The sequence below is a fragment of the Dama dama genome, chromosome 11 (genome assembly GCF_033118175.1).
Source record: "Dama dama isolate Ldn47 chromosome 11, ASM3311817v1, whole genome shotgun sequence".
NCBI classification, from domain to species: domain Eukaryota; kingdom Metazoa; phylum Chordata; class Mammalia; order Artiodactyla; family Cervidae; genus Dama; species Dama dama.
The window spans coordinates 73,308,728-73,329,375 of NC_083691.1; the positions used below are offsets into that span (position 1 = coordinate 73,308,728).

The following is a 20,648-nucleotide window of genomic DNA, read 5'->3' on the forward strand; positions in this document are numbered from 1 at the left end:
ACTGTGTGATTAAAAGCCCTGGAGGCAGACAGCCTGGGTTCCTATCTCCAGCTCTGCCATTTACTCGCTGTGTAATTTTAGGAAGGTTAACTAACTTCTATTTCTCTGGGTCATTATTCCCATATTTGGAAGGTATGGATAATAACAGCACCTACCTCACAGGGTTGTTCCATGGATTTAATTACACGTAGAGTACTCTGTGCAGTGCATGGTGCATAGGGCCACAAGACCTCAACACTCTAGGACACACCATTCACATCACAGTTTGTGAGAATGATACAACACCAAGCTATGCAGAGAACTGAATGAAGGGCTATGCATGATGGACCTTCAGTAAGGTGGTGTCATTCCCCCCCAAAGTGCTAAGCAATATGATACTGGGTGATGCATCCAAAAATAATTATTTTTATGGCATTAACACTAGTGTTTATTTTCCCATTTAAACTGCTTAAATTCAAAGCAAACAATTTAATGAAGAGATGGCAAAAGTCTCAGAAAGTAAAATAAAAAACTGAGGGATGGAAAAGACTCTTGTTAAAGATAAAAAAAGAGGAATAAGTACCATCCCTACCCTCAAGATGGTTAAGTTACAACATTTAAGACCCTTCTGGATAACAAGGTAAAGGGTACACAAGCCCAGATTTCATGGAAATAGCCATAAGAATCCAAAAATAATAGAAATGTATGGTTATTGGAAACTAGGGAAAATATAAACAGAAGCACCCACTAAATGGTAAATGAGAGATGCCTCAAAGAATGGCTTGCCTGCTCCACAGTTTCCCTAATATGAAGGAACAGCTTACTAGGAAGCTAAGCGTACAATACACCTGAAGAATACACTAAAATGATCTAATGTGCAAGGCAAAGGCCAGACCAGGAGATAATTCCTTCAGAGAGGTTTGAAAAATGCTGCATATTTTACCTCCTTCCTTCTTAGAAGGTCACACTACACACTAGCAGATTGGTAGTGGTTTAGTCGCTAAGTCATGTCTGACTCTTGCAACCCCATGGACTGTAGCCTGACAGGCTCCTCTGTCCATGGGGATTCTCCAGGCAAGAAAACTGGAGTGGTTGCCATTTCCTTCTCCAGGGGATCTTCCCGACCCAGGAATCAAACCTGGGTCTACTGCATTGCAGGCAGATTCTTTACCGACTGAGCTATGAGGGGTCCTAAATAGTCTTGCTTTAATTAAACCTGTTTTATATTAAAAATACTGATGTAACTGATGAATTCTTATAGAATATACTTTCCTAATGTTAACACTGAGAAATGGGTTTTTTTTGGTAGAAAAAACTACAAACATTGATTAGACCATGAAGAAAAATAAATCTCATTTAAAGGTCACTCTAGTGCAAAAAGAAAAACAAAACCCAATAGCAAAATTCTCTGACCACTTGGAAATTTATAAACACTCTTGAATTTAAAAAGCTATCCAAACTATAATTACAGATTATAAAAGGCATAAGAAAAACATAAAAACTAAGTGGATGTGGTCAAATGCGCAGACATTAGTTGAGCTAGTTAAATGAAATAACTGAAGGATTTCAGGAACTGTAACATCACCTGCTAACTCTTCCTTAAGGGTATATCTATCCTATTTCTTTAGCTGAACATCCATCCCTATCTACCAACCTGAACAGTCTGACTAGAAGAACATCCCTACAAACGTACCACATGGACCCACAGCTTACATATAGAAGCCCACAGCCATGCAAGGAGGAGGTTCAACTGCAAACTCATCCCACTTTCCAAGAGCTAAATACCACTTGCACAGAAGTTAAGAGTATAATCCTTGAAGAAGAATACCTTCCTTTGGAAACCTGGCTCTGTCACTTAACAGCTGTGTAACCTTTAGAAAAATGTCTATGTTCTCTGTGTATTAGTATGCTCAAAATACATAAAAAACAGTACCTTCTGGACATAAGCCCTTAACACCAAATACTACTATTGTTACGTTTTATGTTCATTTTCTTTGCAGTTCTAAAAACTGTTCCTCTTTCTTCCAGTCTAATATCATTGTTTTTATTCTTTAATAATTTGTTTTTCTGCTTCCATTCCACTAGGTACTGACATTAAACTTTAATAAATATTTTTGAAGATACTTAATCTTTTGAAGATATAAATGTCAAGTTAAATATAAGGTATAACCTGAACCCTTCTCACCATGGTGTGCAAAATTTCCTCACAAGATTAGTGAGATTCAAACTGCTACTAATTTTTGTTTTTACATTATACCTTTTCTATTTCAAAAATCCCTTTTGAAAATTTGAATTATACCTCACAACATTAACAATTATCTAGACAACAATAAAACTGACCTGTGTCTTATTCCCCTGCTCCTTTCTGCTTGTATAAAATCCCATATGATGTAAGCTATTATGATCGCTGAAGATTTAATGTGATGAATTCCAGGGTGCTCCCATTTCCTGAACTGTTTTCAAGGTAACATTAGTCTATTCCTGAGGTTGTTTTTTTTTTTTTTAAATCTCTGAATATCATGTCATAACTACTATAGCAGAACAGTTTAGTGAAGGAACAGTTTCACAGGTTTTAAAATCAAAATCTTAAAACACTGCTTATTGACCGGCTACATGACATTGGACTAAGCATTTAATCTCTGTCTGTCCTCTAATTCATATTTTATCTGTAAAAAACCAGACCACTTCACTGAGTTGTGACAAGATTCAAATAAGATAATTTTTATGTAAGTGACAGAGCTGCAAAGTTAATGATACTAAGAGGTTATACTGAAAATGGCAGAAAGTCAGTTTATGTTCTTCAGTTTATGTTCCTATTTTTTTCTTCTAAGAGATGAAGGAATTTTTAAAACATAAACAGTAAGAACAAAAATTAATTAATTTTGAATATGAGACAAAAGTTAGAAATAAACAAGAATTAAACTGATAAGGGAAAAACACTTTTGTGTGAGGAAAAGTATGGTAATTGAGTGTAAGGCAGTTTTTAACATCCCAGCAACTTAAATATATTGGAAAAGAAAAACCATGGGTGTCATATCATACTGTAATACAGAAAGTAATGTACCATCCCATCAGGTGAAACCTTTTCTGGCCTATGGCAGCAAGATATCACATGAACTATATTGAAATTTTAAGTTTTTTCCAAAGGAAGTCAAATTTCTACCCATGTATTTTTGAATTAAGTGATGGGCCATACCATCTTAAATTACATGTATTTCCAATCACTTGGCCTAAGTGAAGTGTATTCTGAAGGTAGAGAAATAAAACTTTAAAATGATAGCACCCACAGTATCCTTTGTCCCCAAACCACTTCAGTTTCATATAGAAAATAAATACACAAATTATTTTTCATATATAGACTAAGATAATTATTTTAATGATTCTAACCATGTTCTATCTTGGTATTCCTGAGATTATACTCCCAGAAGCTATTTAGTTCAAATCTACTTTTAAAATTCTATTGTGAGAGAACTGCAAATTGTTTTGATCATAGAGGAATTGGTATTTCCTTGAAATAGCACATTGGAAGCACTAGTACTGAAAATTTGCAGTTCAGGGCAGTTAAGTATCTTGAGTAAGGTCTCCAAATAACTGTCTGTTTTGTGTTACCATGGCAGCACTTCCGTTCACTGAGCCCGTTCACAAAGTATCAGTAACAAGATAAAATTGTGTATTTGCTAACCTATGTTTTAGAGTCTAAAGCAAAAAACTTATTTTTAAATCTAAGTCTCAGTTAAAAACTATGCCTCTTTATTAAGTTGCGCTTAGATGACAGAACACAAATAATAAGAGTTTAAGAAGTGTTGTTTTAAAGTGAATATGACTATTACAAGACATGTTTTTTGTGTGCAGTGGAAACAGGAAATGTGCCTTCTCTCATGTACTATTTTGCATTTTGAAACTCTAAGGCTTTTGGACGTATTTGGTAAAGAACCACTTAAGGTTTTGAAGAAATAAGGAATATACTGAGAACTGAACTTTAAGATTTATCTTAATGGAAGTTGTAAAGAACACTGGGAGAAGAAACAATGCTCACTATTCCTGAAATGTTTTTATGTACCGGCACGGTACACTTTAATATTTCCACCCCCCCCCCCACTACCTTTTTCAGTGGTTTTTAAAACCACTGAATTTAAAAGGGCATTCATAATTCTTGCTCATAGTATGAACTTTTAATGGTGGCTTGCATGACTTCATTTCTTGGGATTCAGCTATTGAAGCAAATCACCACCACGAAAATGTACCGCCTGAAATTGTACTAAATCAGGCAAAACTTCTGATTTCACGTTCCCCAGCTAAAATCTCACACTAAATATTTCAGTCTGGCTTTTATAACAAAGTTTGAAAAACAGATTTTAAGACTTCAATGTTAATGTTCAAAACATAAAAACAAAGCAAAAACGCCTTGCCTAGTTTTTCTGATTTTAAAATTCATATATAACAAGCCAAGATTTTTAGGCCTATCTTTTGAGAGTGATAACTATGGTATGGATGAGGGCAGGGAGCTAAGCAGCAGCCATAGCAGGTGACCAGATGTCTGTATCAACCTGTAGTTTGACCTGGACCTTTGTCATCTTGCTTTCTTTTTTGAGATTATCATCTCCAGACAACAACTATTCATCAGAAAAAGTGCTTTTCAAGGTTGCCAAACTTAATGGAAGTAAGTATAACTTACTTGCGTTTTGCATGTTGAAAGAGAAAAAAAATCAGTATTTTAAGGTACTGATTCAAGCAGTGTTTTATTAAAAAATAAAAACAAACCACAAGCACTCCCAATCCCACTTGAATGTATCACTTTTTGTCCAAATTTTGCATTTAATGACATAATGTTGGCAGCTTGAAAATGGCCACGATAGAAATATTTATATCATGGAAATCGGCAAAAACGATACCTTCACTGTCACCCAATTGTTAAATATTTATCAATACACCACTGTTCATATATTTTTAATTCTAATCTTTTGGCTGCTACTTGATGCTAATCAAGTTTTTTTTTTCTTTTGGCTGTGAGATGCAGCATGTGGGATCTTAGTTCCCTGACCCATATCAGACCTGCACTCCCTGCAGTGGAAGTGTGGAGTCTTAACCACTGGAGTGCCAGGGATATCCCCATTTTCAAGTTTTTTTGCAACATTTGACACTGTTGCTCATTCACACTTAACTTACCCTTGTTCGCTTCCATTCTATCATATTTTCCCTAGACCCTTCTACTGAACACCAATGCTGATGACTAGTTTCTTTTATATCTTGCCATAAGCATAAATACAATAGGTCTAAAACTAGAAAAGAATTAAACTGATACAGTTCAAAAAATAAAATCTAATGATGCATGGTGGAAAGAATACATCCAAAATTTTCAACACTTTCAGTCATCTGAAAGGAGAGTTTGACTGATAGGGGAATCTGCTTCCAAAATGGCTTATTCATATGTATATTGAGTCTGATTTCCTCGCCACATGGGTCTCTCCATAGGGCTATTTAAATGTGCTTATGATACAGCAGCTGACTTCCCATACAGCTAATTGGCCAAGAACCCAAGATGGAAGCCATGTCTTTTATGACCTGGATTCAAAAGGCACACTCTATTTCCACAATATCCTCTTGGTTACACAAACCAGCCAAATTCAGTATTGAAGGGGGATTCTACAAGGGCAGAGATACTGGAAGGCAGGGCTCATCTGGGGGCCATCTTGGAGGCTAGCTACAACAGAGCGATCCTTAACAATTGCTGAGGCTTCTTAACGGCCAAGCACACAGCTGGCCTTCATAAACATTCCATGTGTAGTAAAGAATGTGTTAAATAGCAAGTTATTACATAGCAATAGATAACTAATACAATCTCCTTTAATCATAAGATAATGATGTGTCCAAATGCCTTCCTACCCAGGGTGTCTCATGGATTAGAGGCATCAGGATCACCTCAGAGCCCGTTAGAAATTAGAAAGCCTCAGTCTCTATCCTAGATTTGCTGAAGAAGAATCTGTATTTTAACAAGATCCCCAGATGATCAGTAGATACTTTCAAGTCTGAACAGCACTGTCCTAATGAAATCCTTTGGTTATCTAAAGATTTAATTGCTTGCTTTTTAAACTTTTATTCCAAATAAAAATCGGAGTTTTCTGCTACCAGTTGGGTTATAGAAAACTACAAAAGAACACTCCTAGATTAACAAGAAAAAAACCAATATGATATACAGAACCATAATTTTTTATGAGCCTGAGAATTAAGGCTGCAAGAAGAATTGAATTTTGAGGCGTGACAGGTCCTGTGAGGAGGGATGAAACATAAGAGCTGTTTCACCTTTGGTAGAGCATGGAAAAAGTGGCAGTCACAATAAAGAGTAAGAAAATAAAATACTCAAGGGGACTTAAGGAAGACACCCTTGGAGATGGAGATAGATGTATCGAGCCGACTATGGTCTGTGGTTGGAGCAAGGATATCAGGCAAAGCTCATTCATGCTCCAGGTCCTGAATGAGTATAAGGTGAGATCAGGTGTCACTCTGGGAGAGGCACTAAACTGCCTAAGCCCTGGACAAAGCAAATAAGAAGCAAAAGCTGTCTGCCATTGAGAGACAAAGTACCCCCGCCTCAGCCCAGTCACCAGCAAAAGACAGCTGCTATTGGAAGGCAAGTACAAAACCCAGTCATCCTCACACTTTACTGATACTAGGCAATGCAGTATACATCATGTGGAGGAGGACAGGAAATTAGCTCATGCCCAAATGCTCCAAAGATACAAAGCAGAGACCTGCTGCCACTGGGAAATGGTCACTCACTTGTACCCAGAACTTCCCACTGATACTAGGTAACATTTACCTACCATGATGGGAATGGACAAGAAACTGTCCTGAACGCTGGAACAGCATTAATTCCTTTCCCAAAGGAATTTATACAATGACAAAGTATCCTCTATTTGTGCTCTCCAGTATACCAACCACTAGCCACATGGAGGGATCTGGTTATTGGTAAGTGCAGCTCTGGACCTCACTGGGTAGATGGGAGAGTCTGCTCATGCAAGAGACAGGGAAGTCCCACACTTGAGGCACAGGCATACAATAAGCCTGCCTGACACTAAAACTGGAGACGAACCAAGAAACCTATCCTGTTCACACCAAGAACCTTGCACCAAGTAACAAGGAAGAACAATGTACTGCTAAGGGGGGAGCAAGAGTACAGAGAGAAATATTTAACTCCCCTCCCACTTCTAAGCTAAATGTGTCGCAAACTGAAAGGTAAAGGTGGAGCAGAAAAGCCAAGAAAAATCACCTGACATTCCAGGCCTCACACTAAGTACAGAGTATCAGCAGTCTCTCCATAAGAATGTAAAGACTATGGTATACCAAGGTAACTATGACAACCACAAAACCCAAACCCAACTCAACTGTTAACTAGATTGATCAATACCTGTCCATACTAACAACCTGAGAGAAGTAAAGGCATATCTATTTCTTGATAGAAATACTCTTTACTTCAGTTTCTACCATTTTTTAACAAGCAATGTCTGACATTCAATGCAAAATTATGTGACACACAAAGGCAGGAAACAAAACAATTAACAAAACCAGACCCAGAGATGGCCCAAATATTGAAATTATCAGACTGTGACTATGGTTAATTTGTTTAACAGACCTGTGGGAAATTTTTAGCAGAAAGATGGAGACTATTTTTTTTAAAGGAAAATGAAAATACTTAAAAAAAAAAATGAAGATGATTTTATTAGGCTGATCAGCAAAATGGATACAAGAAAGAATAAAACTGTACAAAGATCAATAGAAATTATCCAAATTGAAAGAAAGAAAAAGACTAGGAAGAGGGACAGAGCAATCAAGAGGTGAGACAACAGCAAATGGTCTAACATATTTTCACTTGGAGCCCAGAAGTAGGTGGTGAATCACAAGAAATATTTGAAGAGATAATGAGGAAATAAATTTCTAAGTTTAATGAATGACAACAAACCACAGATCCAAGAACGTCAGAAAAACCAAGGCAGGATAAAAATAATGAAAAACACACTTAGACACATCATAGTCAAACTGCTAAAAAGTAAGTGATAAAGATAAAAATCTTGAGCACAGTGAGAAAAAAACTACAAACAGAAGAACAAAGATAAGAATGGCAACAGACTTCTCATCACAAACTATGCTACCCAGAAGACAAGAGAATAAGTCTTTAAAGCATTTAAATAGAAAACAATGTAATGATAGATTTAAATACAACCATATCAATTACACTAATGTAAATGATCCACATTCCAATTATAAGGCAGACACTGCCATACTGAATAAATAAGAATATATAAATACAGCAACAAGAATACTATAGAAACTAAGAACAGAAAGTTGGGACGTTAAAAAACTAATTATAACCGAACCACTTTTTTGTACACCTGAAACTAACACAACATTGTAATTAACTATACTTCAATTTTTAAAAGTTAAAGAAAATAATAAACTCCTAATTTATACCTAATTTGTACCTTTAATAGACTGAACAGAATTCTGCTAGATTTATATCAATACTGAAGAAATTTAAAAACATCTGAGATGAAAGCAAATGGTGAATAAAATTAAGTTCAAGCTGAAGTAAGCTGACTTGACTATTTTTTGTCTTCCTTTGACTTCCTCATATTTTAAGATCTCCAGGTTATTTTCCCCCACCTCTCTAAATATAGCAATGTTCATAAACACTGACCTTGCCATGGCTTCTTTCCACTTTCTGAAAACATTTATTCAGGGAAAGATTATGTCGAACAGAATTCTTCCAGCCAGTTGGTGCAGTTGCAAAATATGGGAAGCGGTTCAGAATCCAGCTATAAATTTCTTTGACTGGCAAACACTTATTTGGAGAGTGTTCAATAGCCATATAAATGAGAAGACTAAAGGAGTATGGGGGCTTTGAAGTTGCTGATTTTTTTTCTTGGTTCTGATAGCACGATGGTCCAAAGGATGGCACATCATCTCCTTCTATGTCATACAATGGACTAACAATTGGAAGACCTTCGCTTCCAAAGCTGAAGTTTGTTAGGAGATTAGTACTTTCGTGAAGCCAGTTCAAGTTTGTGAGTTCATCATCTGCTGACTCATTGTCCACTAGAGTAGCCTTTGGCCTGGCAGCATCAACAGCTTCAGGCAAGCTTCCCATTTTGTAAATCTGGCTTAATCCTGCAACCTTTTCAGCTCCTGGAGTTTCAGCTCTCTTTTCTGGAGTCATTCCAATTACTGGACCCATTTACTCTTACAGTTCTGCAACAAAAGAAACAATTATCAACCAATGTTATACTTAAGATTCATAAGCACATGGAAAAAGGAAACACAAATTTAAAAATCCCCAAATAAGAGAAATTTTACAATCAATATCCTATATAATATTTAAGTATAATATTTGCATAACAAATGCTAAAGGTTATAATACAAGGAACAGAACTTATTTCATGTTATTTGAAATGGCTATAAATAAAATACCCCACTATAGCAAAATATGTACAGGTGATATTAATAAAGCTGAATGTATTCTGAATACTTATTACAGTCCCTAGCCCATAGTAACTGCCTAATAAGTAATGTTTGCTATTACTAAAAATGAATAGATTACTTCTTTCAATTATAAAATTCTATAATCTATTCATCTATAATTTCACTATAATGACAGTGAAGTTAACAGTCATACATATGGCTCAAAATACATAATAATCAAGTTTAAAATAAGCTCAAACAGTAATTCCAAATAAACTCTTTCCTCAAACATGATTATAATACTATAAAGAAATAACTTCTAATATTTTTATAGTATATCATACTAAAAAGATAACATTTCTTAATCACTAAATTCATTACTAGCAAAATCATATTTACTACAGATTTATTATTGTAAATTCCAGTATTTTTAACTCTTCCTTCTATATACTATCTCATCAAGTACTGATGGCGAAAGGTTGACATTCTTAGTAAAGTTTGAACTGTCACTGTATTTTCAAGGGGAGGAAAAAAAGCTGTTTCTAAGCTATCCTTTTTTGTTTCTATTCTCTCAATGATTTTTGTTTTGCTTCTGAAACATACTTCAATTCAAAAATCTTACTATGGAAGAATAACTGACCAAAAAGGAAAGTGGCAGAACTAATGTGCCCTTTAATTCATTTTCAACGGTTCAAGGTACCTCATTTCCGAATTCTGTGAAAAGCCCTCTGCACCTACTATTACTCTACTCAAACTTCTTACAGGTATGTAAGTGAAGTAAGAGGAGCAGTCCCGGGGTTTGATTTTATTTAAAACACAGCTGGCAGGGTTCTCCAAGAATTATGGAAGCCGGTCAGTGTTGGATATAAAACAATCTGGATTCTTGGAGCTATTAGATGTGGTCTCAGAACACCCAATTATCAGTAGCATCCATCAGCTAATATTTGGGGTGTAAGCCATTGTACTAAATACTACATATTGTATCTCAAATGACTGTCAATTAAAATACATAAACTTTATTTACACTATTACTTAGTTCTACATATGATCCTTTTTTCCCCCACTGTGAATCCCGTAGTAAGAGTCTTTTACTTTTGTACTCCTAATACATCATAACAAAACATTGGGCATAAGGAGGCACTCAAATTATGATTTCAAACTGAAATGAACTTATAAGCAACAAATACCAAGTGCTGGGCTACCTACTTTTAGAAGTTACTTTATTTTTGAAACAAACCATTAATACTAGGAAATATCCCCACTAGTTACAATCAGAAAACTGAAATCGCTGTTATGGAAGACAAGTAAGTAAACTGCCTAATGTTCTAAAGCTAATAAAAAGTGAAGCCGAAATTACAAACTAGGCTGAGTTCAAGATTCAAGCTTTTCTGTCCATTTGAATACACTCAATTTCTTAAGGAACCTTTATTTTTAGCAACACTACCTGAAACAGGTACTGTTGACAGTCTCATCAGAAACTAATTCAAATGTTTGCAAATACGTTATCCTCTGAATCACAAGTTTAGAATGAAATCCCATTACTTTAAGATGCAAGACAATACTATGGCAGCAAATGTGCCAAAGAATAAAGCAAAATTGCTTGCTTGCTTACTCTGCCTCAGTTGTTGTGTTCAACTCTTTGCCAGTCAGGACCATAGCCCACAGGTTCCTCTGTCCATGGGATTCTCCAGGCAAGGATACTGGAGTGGGTTGCCATTTCCTTCTCCAGGGGATCTTCCCCACCCAGGGATTGAGCCTGCATCTCTAATGTCTCCTGTATTGGCAGGTCGGTTCTTTACCACTAGCGCCACAAATAGCCAAGCAAAGTTAAAAATCAAGTTGAAAGACTGACATCCTCTTAGTAAGGTTTCAATTGTCATTGTATTTTCAAGGAAAGAAAAAAAGCTGTTTTTAAATTATCCTTGACAAGTACTTTAGAACACCAAGTCCACCAAAATAAATAGGCAAATGATCTTTCCTTACAAATAAGTACATAAATAACAAACATATGTATTAGAAAATATTCAACTTCACTGATTATTAAAAAATGCAAAACAAAACAAAAAGGTGACATTAAGTATGATAATATACTTATCATAGTGTCTGATAAACACAAATAATTAGTAACATTATACAAGTAACAATATCTTTTGTTGCCCAATATCAATCATTTCATGCTAATGCTCAGTTGCTCACTTTTTGTGAACTCGTGGACTGTAGTCCACCAGGCTCCTCTGTCCATGGGATTTTCAGGCAAGAATACTGGAGGGGGTTGCCACTTCCTTCTCCAGAGGATTTTTCCCAACCCAGGGATCAAACCTGCATCTCCTGCATTGGCAAGCAGATTCTTTACCGCTCAGCCACCTGGGAAGCCCTATCACCAGTTTAAAAAATTTATCATACACAATTTTGGGCAAAGACCTGGGGCCATTTTGAAAAACAAGATGGCAATATGCACCAAGAATCATTAAAAATGTCATACTCTTTGATTCAATGCTTCCACTTATGAGCCACTCCAATGAAATAATCCTAAGTCAGAGAAAATATTCTCGTCTTATCTTTTACACACACACAAACACACGTACACACACAGATGTTTATCCAGTAATTATGAAAAAGAGGAAAACTATACAGTTTATATATTTTATTATAGAGAAATAGCTAAGTAAACGAAAGCACATCTCTTTAATCTAATATTTAGTAGTCATTAAAAATGAAGATCGTGAAGTAAAAATTGAAGATTGTGAAGTAAACAAAAAAGTTTACTAAAAACTGGCAAAAAAAAAAAGTAAGAAATATACTTACTTAGAAGAAGCTAACAGTGGTTTATATAGTAACTTATATAATAACTTGTAATTTTTTTCTTTGTTATATTCCCCAGTGTTTTAAGATGTTTATTACTTTTATAGTTTAAAATTAAAACAATATACTCAAGGCAGAAAAGGTTGTGTTAGATTATTTTTAGTTGTATTTAGATTTCACACAAAACAAAATCACAAAACAGTCACAGACTGATCAAAGGACTCTAGTCAAAAACAGAAGCTACCTCTCATATTCTTAGTACAGTTTAGTTTGTTACTAAGCTTTTCTGTAACACAAATTAGCTCACTGGTATGTAGGGCAAAGAGTTGAGTACTATGTGAAAGTCACATAGGTCTGTGCATGACTTTTCTCAGCCTTTGTCTTTACACTACTAAGTAATAAAAGCTAAACTTGAAATAAGCTAACACAGTGGAAAGCAGTATGTACACAATTCTTATTCAACCCATTTTCCACCTCTTGGCACAGCTTGGCCATATGCATTTTCTAGAAAATACTTAATGAAATCTCCTCTCCAGATCTTTATGCATTCCACTGCCTCCACAACCCTGTAGCTTCAACCTTTCCTTGCACAAGCTTCAGTCAGGCTTTCTCTTCGTCTTTTTTTTTTTTTTTTAAACCTCAGGTTGCCTGTAATATTTCTTTACTTGTAATAGATTTAATGTATCTTTTAGAATATTCTAGCATGCTTATTTACTCCTGTTAGTGTTCTGGTTACAAAGCTTTGCAAGTTTTGGGTGTGACCCATTTCACCTGTGCACAATTTCAGTGTTTTCAGAAATACATAATATGTAACACTGTAACAGAAGGTCTATACATTTTACACCAAAATCAAGAAAAGGTTTAGTTTTAAGTTTTTATGAAACTACTTCTTAAAATGAACTGAAAATAATCAGTAGCAGATAATAATATGCATGGAAGTTTGATTCATAAAGCAAAATAAGCACAGAAATAAAAGGAAATCTGGACTAGTGATGTAATACTTCCTTTTAGTAATCTTTTAAGAACAATACTTCAATCAACCAAATATAATTGTTACACATAATAAATGTCACTCAAAATAGGCAGTTAAGTGTAGAAAATGTGGGATTTGAAAAATATACCCTAGGCTTCCCTGGTGGCTCAGGGGAAGAGTAGTTAACAGTCTGCATGCCAGTGCAGGAGACAGGAGTTTGATCCCTGATCTGGGAGGATCCCACACGTCACGAAGCAACTTAAGCCCGTGTGCCAAAACTACGGAGCCTGTGCTCCAGAGTCTTGGAGCTGCCAACTACTGAGCCCATGTGCTGCAGCTACTGAAGCTGCATGCCCCACAGCCCATGCTCAGCAACGAGAGAAGCCTCTGCAATGAGAAGCCTGCCTGCACATCACACTGGAGAGGAGTCCCTGCTGCTGAAACTAGAGAAACCCTGTGTGCAGCAACGAAGACGCCACACGGCCAAAAAGAGAAAAGAAAAATGTATCATAGTTTATTAGGTGTGTAACTAACATAACTCAAATAATGAATACATTCACTATAAACTGATTTCTAAAACCAAGACACTGCTACCAAAAGAGGAAGTAAATGTACAAGACAATTTAGCAAAATACACATTTGTGACTCTAAATCTACACTTCAGGAAAGAACAGAATTTTCTCTCACAAGGACAATTTTTAAAGTGAAGAGTTCAAATAATCCCAGTATTATTTGAGCCCCTCCCTAGATTTTCACTGTGTAATGGCCATGGTAGTATCTTGAGGAGAGAGCTCAGTATTAAAATGTACCATATTTTTTTCACAACTATGCAGCTCACGCATCTCTAAAGGTGTCTAACAGAGAACTGCATGTCTGCATATCATGTTCAATGATACAGTGATACTCAACTTCAGGGCAAGAAAAATAAGATTTCATATCATAATTCTTAGATCACATCACAAAATGTTAGAGGGGAGCACTTTTGCTTAGGTTTGTATTATTAACAATACTGGTCTGAGAGGAAATGCTTGACAGAGAATAAATAAGGGAAACCGAGGCAGTGAATTTTCAGTGTTACAAGGTGCTGAATTAAAGGTTTTAGAGATCACAGTGAGAGCTTTTTTTTTTTGCCGAAAATAACTAAGAAACCTCCTAAACATACAGTGTTGTTTAAAACCACATAGATTTTATGACTTAATCTGTTCACATTTTAATTGGTTGTAACAAAGACAAAGCAAACGAAAATTTTTTCCTTTATAGTTAGAATCCTTGAATATTATATTACTTAGCCCTCTAAGTTTTTCACACATCTTACAAAATTGAGCTGTGCTGAAGCTTGTTTTCCCTTCCACCAAATTCATTAACATTACTGCAGCAGTAATTCATTCGTTTTTTTACAGATGATTTACATTCTACTGTATGAATATACCATTATTTATTACACTCTTTAGACATTTATTTATGTTTATGTTTGGGGCTATTACAAGTAGTATTGCTATGGACATCTTTGTTTATATCCCTTGGAACACAACTGTAAACAAGTTTTCTGAAATTCTAAAAGCACAATACATGTGAAGCAGCAGTTATTGAGCCAGAGTATTCTTTTCTTCAACTTTAACTGCTAATGACAGATTACTACCAGGAATGTACAAGTATACTGTTTGCTCCATGAACTCATCAAAAATTTTTTTTTCCAACCTGATGACTGTGAAATTGTATCTCGTTGTGGTATAATCTGCATCTCCCATATTACTAATGGAGTTGAATATCTCTTCATGTACAAAAGAAACCTAGAAGGCAAATGTATATATAATTTTGTGTGTGTGTGCCATTTAGACTCCCTTTTCTATTAAGTGTCTACTGAAGCCATTTGTCTGAGAAGGCAATGGCACCCCATTATTGTTTGGATACTAATTTTTATATGTAATGCAAATATCTTTCCCTATTTAGATGGCTTGTCTTTTTATTAGTTGCCTATTAATGAAAAAGTTCTCAACTTTAATAGGGTGAATCAACTCTTTCTTTACGGTTACTATAGTTTGTTTCTCATTTAAGAGTTTCTTCTGTATACAAAATTCATAGAAGTTTTATCCCATACTGTCTTCTATATGTATTACAGCTTTTACCTTTCACATTTAAGTCAATCCCCCCCCCCCCCGCTGAAAATATATGGATGTATTTTTTCAAATTCAATTTCATCTTTTACGTATGAAGACACAATTGTTCCAGCATCATTTACTAAAACTTTTGTCCTTTCTGTTGGGAGAACCAATCCATCATCGGCTCTTAGCACTCTCACCAGGTATGCCAAGAATGAAAGACCTTTATGTGGCCCATTTCACAGGACTGTGTTTGCCACACGCAAAATTGAGGAATGACTTAACACTTTCTAGACAAAGGGCAGCAAGAGATCCATTAACATTTCCTTTTTCATACTTAAGTTATTTCAAAGAATACATCTTAATTTCCATGGGATTGTTTTTCTTAGTGATTTCTAACTTTAATGATCTATAGCATACTAACCCTCTGAAATTTGTTGAAACTTGCTTGATGGTCCAGTAGGTGTTGATTATCATGATGATTCAGCTGATGTTTCTACAGTACTGGATGCAATATATGTCCATTGGATCAAGCTTGTTAACTACACTGTTTAAGTTTTCTATATTCCTGATTTTTTTTGGGGGGGGGGGGTTCCTGCTCTCTTTACCAATTAATGAGGAAGATATACTACAATCTCCCACTACAGTGGTGAAATTTGTCAAATTTTCCTGGTGGTTCTATTAATAAATGTTTTATTTGTGGTTTTATTAGTGGTATACAAATTTAAAACTTCTATATGGAAAACTGAAACATATACTATTGTGTATCAACTCTTTTATCTCTAGTAATTCTACTTGCCTTAAAAGTCTATTTCAAATGATATCCCAGTTTTCATTCCATTAATATTTGCCTGGTATATCTTTTTCCATCACTTTACCACATTTTACATGTTTTTTTACATGTTTTACATTTTTACAACACGTCTTCCTTTTGTTTCTTTGTTGTTTAGTCACTAAGTCATGTCCGACTCTGCGACCCCACGGACTGTAGCCCACCAGGTTCCTCTGTCCATGGGACTCTCCAAGCAAGAATACTGGAGTGGGCTGCCATTTCCTTCTTCTTTGTTTCTTTGTTGTCTATACTAAATCCCATATAGGTAAACATTTTAAAATATAAGGCACTGATATAATGGGATTTACTTGTATCATCTTATTTGTTATTGCACTGTTTCCTTCTCTCTTATCTTACTTGCCTTCTTTGGGATTATTTTTTTTCTGGTTCCACCTTTTCATCATCTACTAGTTTGGAGGTTATGTATTTCTATTACTTAAGTGTTACTTAAAAATTTTTACCACACATACTTATCAAAATCCAAAGTTAATTTTAATCTTTTCCTGAGTAATAAAAATACTTTTGAATACTAGCTCAAATCACCTCCTCCCAGTTTATAAAATAACTGGCATTTAGTAAATAACTAAAATAACTGCTGTTTTAGTTCTAGCTTTTTTTTAACCCCATAAGACACTATTATTATTGTTTATACAAGTTTTGAAAATGAAGTTACACTTTATTAACATACACTTACTACTGTCCTTTGATCATCATTCCTTCCTGAATCTCAAGACTCTCAATGACCATTTTCCTTCTATTTAAAATGGTCTGCTAGGGAGGTGGGGGAGGGACGGCATGAGAGTTTGGAGTTAGCAGACACAAATGATTATATACAGAATGGATAAACAAGGTCCTATGGTATCACACAGGCAACTATACTCAATATCCTGTGATAAACCATAATGGAAAAGAATATGAAAAAGTACATACATATATGTACCCGAATCACTTTGCTAAAAAGCAGAAATTAACACTGTGAATCAATCATACTTCAATCTAAAAAAAAAAAGCAGTTTGCTAGTGAATTTTCAAATTTCTCTGAGCATGTCTTTCTTTTTGCTAGCTATAGAATTCTGGGTTGAACTAGAGTAGTTCACTGGCAACCCACTCCAGTATTCTTGCCTAGAGAATCCATGAACAGAGGAGCCTGGCAGGCTACAATCTATGGGGTCGCAAAGAGTTGGAAATAATTTAGGGCCCAACACTTTCACTTCAGTTTCAGAGTAGGTCAGTTTCTAGATGTATTTTTCACTGAGTTTATTATTTTCATGGTCTCTATTTCCATTATTGCTATTGAAAACTAATAATCCTTTCAAAGTGCTCCATGTTTTCTCTTAAATATTTCCCCTTTATTAACCTCTTTTATAATTTTCATTTTCTTGTCTCTCTGGATTTCTTCAGGTTTATCTTTCATTGTATCATTTTTTTCTCCAATGGGGTCTATTTGCTTTTATCTAACCCTTGAATTCTAATTTCAGTTACTATATATTTCCGTTTCTAGGACTTTTGATTCTTTTACAGAATGTTTGCTCTTTTCCTCACTGAACATATTAAATATACTTCTTTTATATTTTACATCTGATAATCCCAAGATATGATCGAATTGTAGGTCTGATTCGACAGATTCTCTTATATTGGGCCCTATTTCCTTAGATGGTTTGTAAACTTTTATTTTAAGCATCTCATTTTTCATTAAAACTTTACCAACAGGAATTCCTTCATGATTATGATTTGTGCTACCTCTGTCAGGCCCCTGGTGGTAGCAACAATCCAGGATCATTTAAAATTCTTAGCTTGAGGTCTAATGTGAATTCAGGCTGCAAACCAGTGTAAGGGCTGGTTTATGGTAACAAATTTTCAGTAAAGATTTATTTTTCCTGTTCACAGCAATATTATAGAAAGATAACTTTGTTGGGGAAGAATTTCTAGATCACTCTTACACCTATGGTAAAGTGCTATTATCTGGGAAGATCTACATGTTTTTACTTTGGCTGGCTCTGGGTTTTGATTCATGATTCCTGAGCCCCAACAAGGCCATGAAAACAGAAGCTCACTTGATTTGGTGAATACCTTCAAGGCAGGAGCCAGCTTCGGTACTCAGCTTACCTCACTGGGTTTCCAATTCATGTTCGGTTTAAATAGTCTTTACTTTTGTGCCTGAGCACTAATGCATTTGATCCAGCATTTTAGGTTGTTTTCAGCAGAAAGGCTGGTCCAGGTGCTTAGTTCGCCATGTCGCTGGAAACAGAGGTTTACATTAGTTTCTGATGGCAATATCTCTGAAGCATATTATCCTGTATTTCAGAGCACTGGTTCTTAACTTTCTTCTACTTCTCTACATTTGAGAACTTTGACTTACTATCACTAAGAGTTGCTTGTAATGACAGTGATTGCCAGCTGGTAGTAGGTAGAAGACAGTTCCCTGGAGGTGAAAGGTAGTAATTAAAAGTCATGTGTACATTTTTTGTTCCAGAGGGTGCTTCTTCTCATCCCCTTTAAAAATCATACTTTTTAAATATAGGAAAAATATTTTAACCCCTTAACTATGATTCAGGCTGGGGGCCCACTGGCATGTCTTAACTCAGTCTACCTTTGTGTCCTTTCCTCTAATGACTCTCAAAGTTGAGGCAGATCTAGAAGCCTTAGGAGTCAAAGGGAAAATGTGGTTCCAAGTGGAAGGTGAGGTTTAAGCCCCACTTCGATGTTTGTATTGTTTCCATGGCAGCAGGTCACAGAACACCGAAGCCAACAGGGGCCAAGACATACACTCCAACCCTTTCATTTTACTGTGGAAGAAACAGCCTCAGAGCCAGTGATTTTGCCAAAACCATTTCCCGTGAGGCAGTGCATCCAGGATAACACCTGAGTCTTCTGAAACCCACTCTCTCCAGACCAACCCCGCTCCACTTTCCTCTCACCTCTTCATCCAAGTGCCAGGCCGTTTGGCACTTGGCACTTTGGCACATAGCAAAAACACTCAAAGTGTTCAGAAATGTTTGGTGGCTTGCAAGAAAAATCATTAGCCTTCCCAACTCCACTTATGTTTGTCTATCTCCCAGTTGCATATATGAAGGGATTCTCCAGTGTCTCAGCGGTAAAGAATCTGCCTGCAATGCAGGAGCCACAGAAGATGCGGGTTTGATCCCTGGGTTGGGAGACCCCCTGGAGGAGGGCATGACAACCCACTCCAGTATTCTTGCCTGGAGAATCCCATGGACACAGGAGCCTGGTGGGCTATAGTCCATAGGGTGGCAAAGAGTCAGATACAACTGAAGCGCCTTAACACATACATTATTCAGGCTACTGTAAACAAAGATTTGGCAAAGAATAATACTTAAAGGGATTGTTCAAGTATATAGGACTATTTCCCACTTTCTCAGTATTTCTCAATTAGTATGTGCCATGGATAAACTCTGGGGGACACAAGTTTTAAAAATTTTCATTTTGTGCTTTCATTTCAAAAGCAATATAAAGGGAAAAAAATCAGACTTAAAAATAAACTTACTTCAGAAACTAAAGTCAGTGATTCTAAAAATGGAATCTATAATTATTTTCTTTAAAAGAGATCCATGTATTATTCCAGTTACAAACACTGCTTCACACTGAAAGGTCTCACATATGCTATACTTGGGTTACTGGATTAATCTTAGTTCTATATCCTAGTTCTCAGTTGTACTGTAGTCACTGTACCTGATTATACAGGTATATGATCCCTTATCTAAAATCCTTGAGGACAGATATATTTCAGAATTTATAGAGTATTTCAGATTTTAGAAAGGGACTACGATGTATATGTGATATATTATATGACATGCCATTGAGGTCTGAGACAGGACCCCATAAGAAAGATGTTAATATTTCTGCAGAAAAATATACACACAAGAAGGGAGTAAATAAAGGCCATAAATAGTTTTCTATCAGTTCAGATTATCTTTTACCACTCAATGGGTTAAAAGATCATTTGGTTTTCAGAGCATTCTATTAAACACATGGAAATACAATTATAGAACCATTATCTGCTATAGACTGGAAAGCCAGATAAGTTTCATTAGAATTTCATACAGATATGATAAGGGCAAAGAGTCCTCCTTAAGGTACATGAATTTAATGTATAAACTTTGAAAGTTTTTTCCCAACTACTTAAGAGACCCTTTTTGTCTACTTATAGTTTAACAGTTGAGGATACAGATAAATTATCTCCTGTTAAGCAGGAAATATACTATAATATGAACTTTAAAATGCCAGAAATAACTAAATGCATATAGGAATTTTAAATATATTCCAAAGATAACATATTAGCTATATTGGATTATGAGTATAATGTCTTTACATAAAGTAATGTGATAAAAGAGAGAAAGAGACGTATAAAAGTTATACTATTCGGAATGATCTCTCCTGGTCCTTCAAGAAGAAACCTTTTATTCCTACTACATTCATGGCTCTGTTGTCATAGTTGTTAGTTAAATGGTAAAATAGTGTACAACTATAAAATGAAAGGCTTCTTCCTTGA

At 35.6% G+C, this 20,648-nt stretch overlaps 1 protein-coding gene across 3 annotated transcripts in view; it reads right to left on the reverse strand.

Moving 5' to 3' along the window:
• FOXN2 (forkhead box N2) overlaps positions 1 to 20,648 on the reverse strand; it is a 57,110-nt gene that overhangs the window by 17,517 nt on the left and 18,945 nt on the right. For 2 of the 3 annotated variants that reach the window (XM_061155457.1, XM_061155458.1), the window contains 2 exons: positions 18,245 to 18,376; positions 8,672 to 9,222 (listed from right to left, as the gene is read on the reverse strand). In XM_061155457.1, coding sequence (XP_061011440.1) covers positions 8,672 to 9,208 — 537 coding nt within the window. In that variant the 5' untranslated portion in view covers positions 9,209 to 9,222; positions 18,245 to 18,376. The remainder of the gene's footprint in view (positions 1 to 8,671; positions 9,223 to 18,244; positions 18,377 to 20,648) is intronic. The other variant, XM_061155456.1, reaches the window with a different exon arrangement.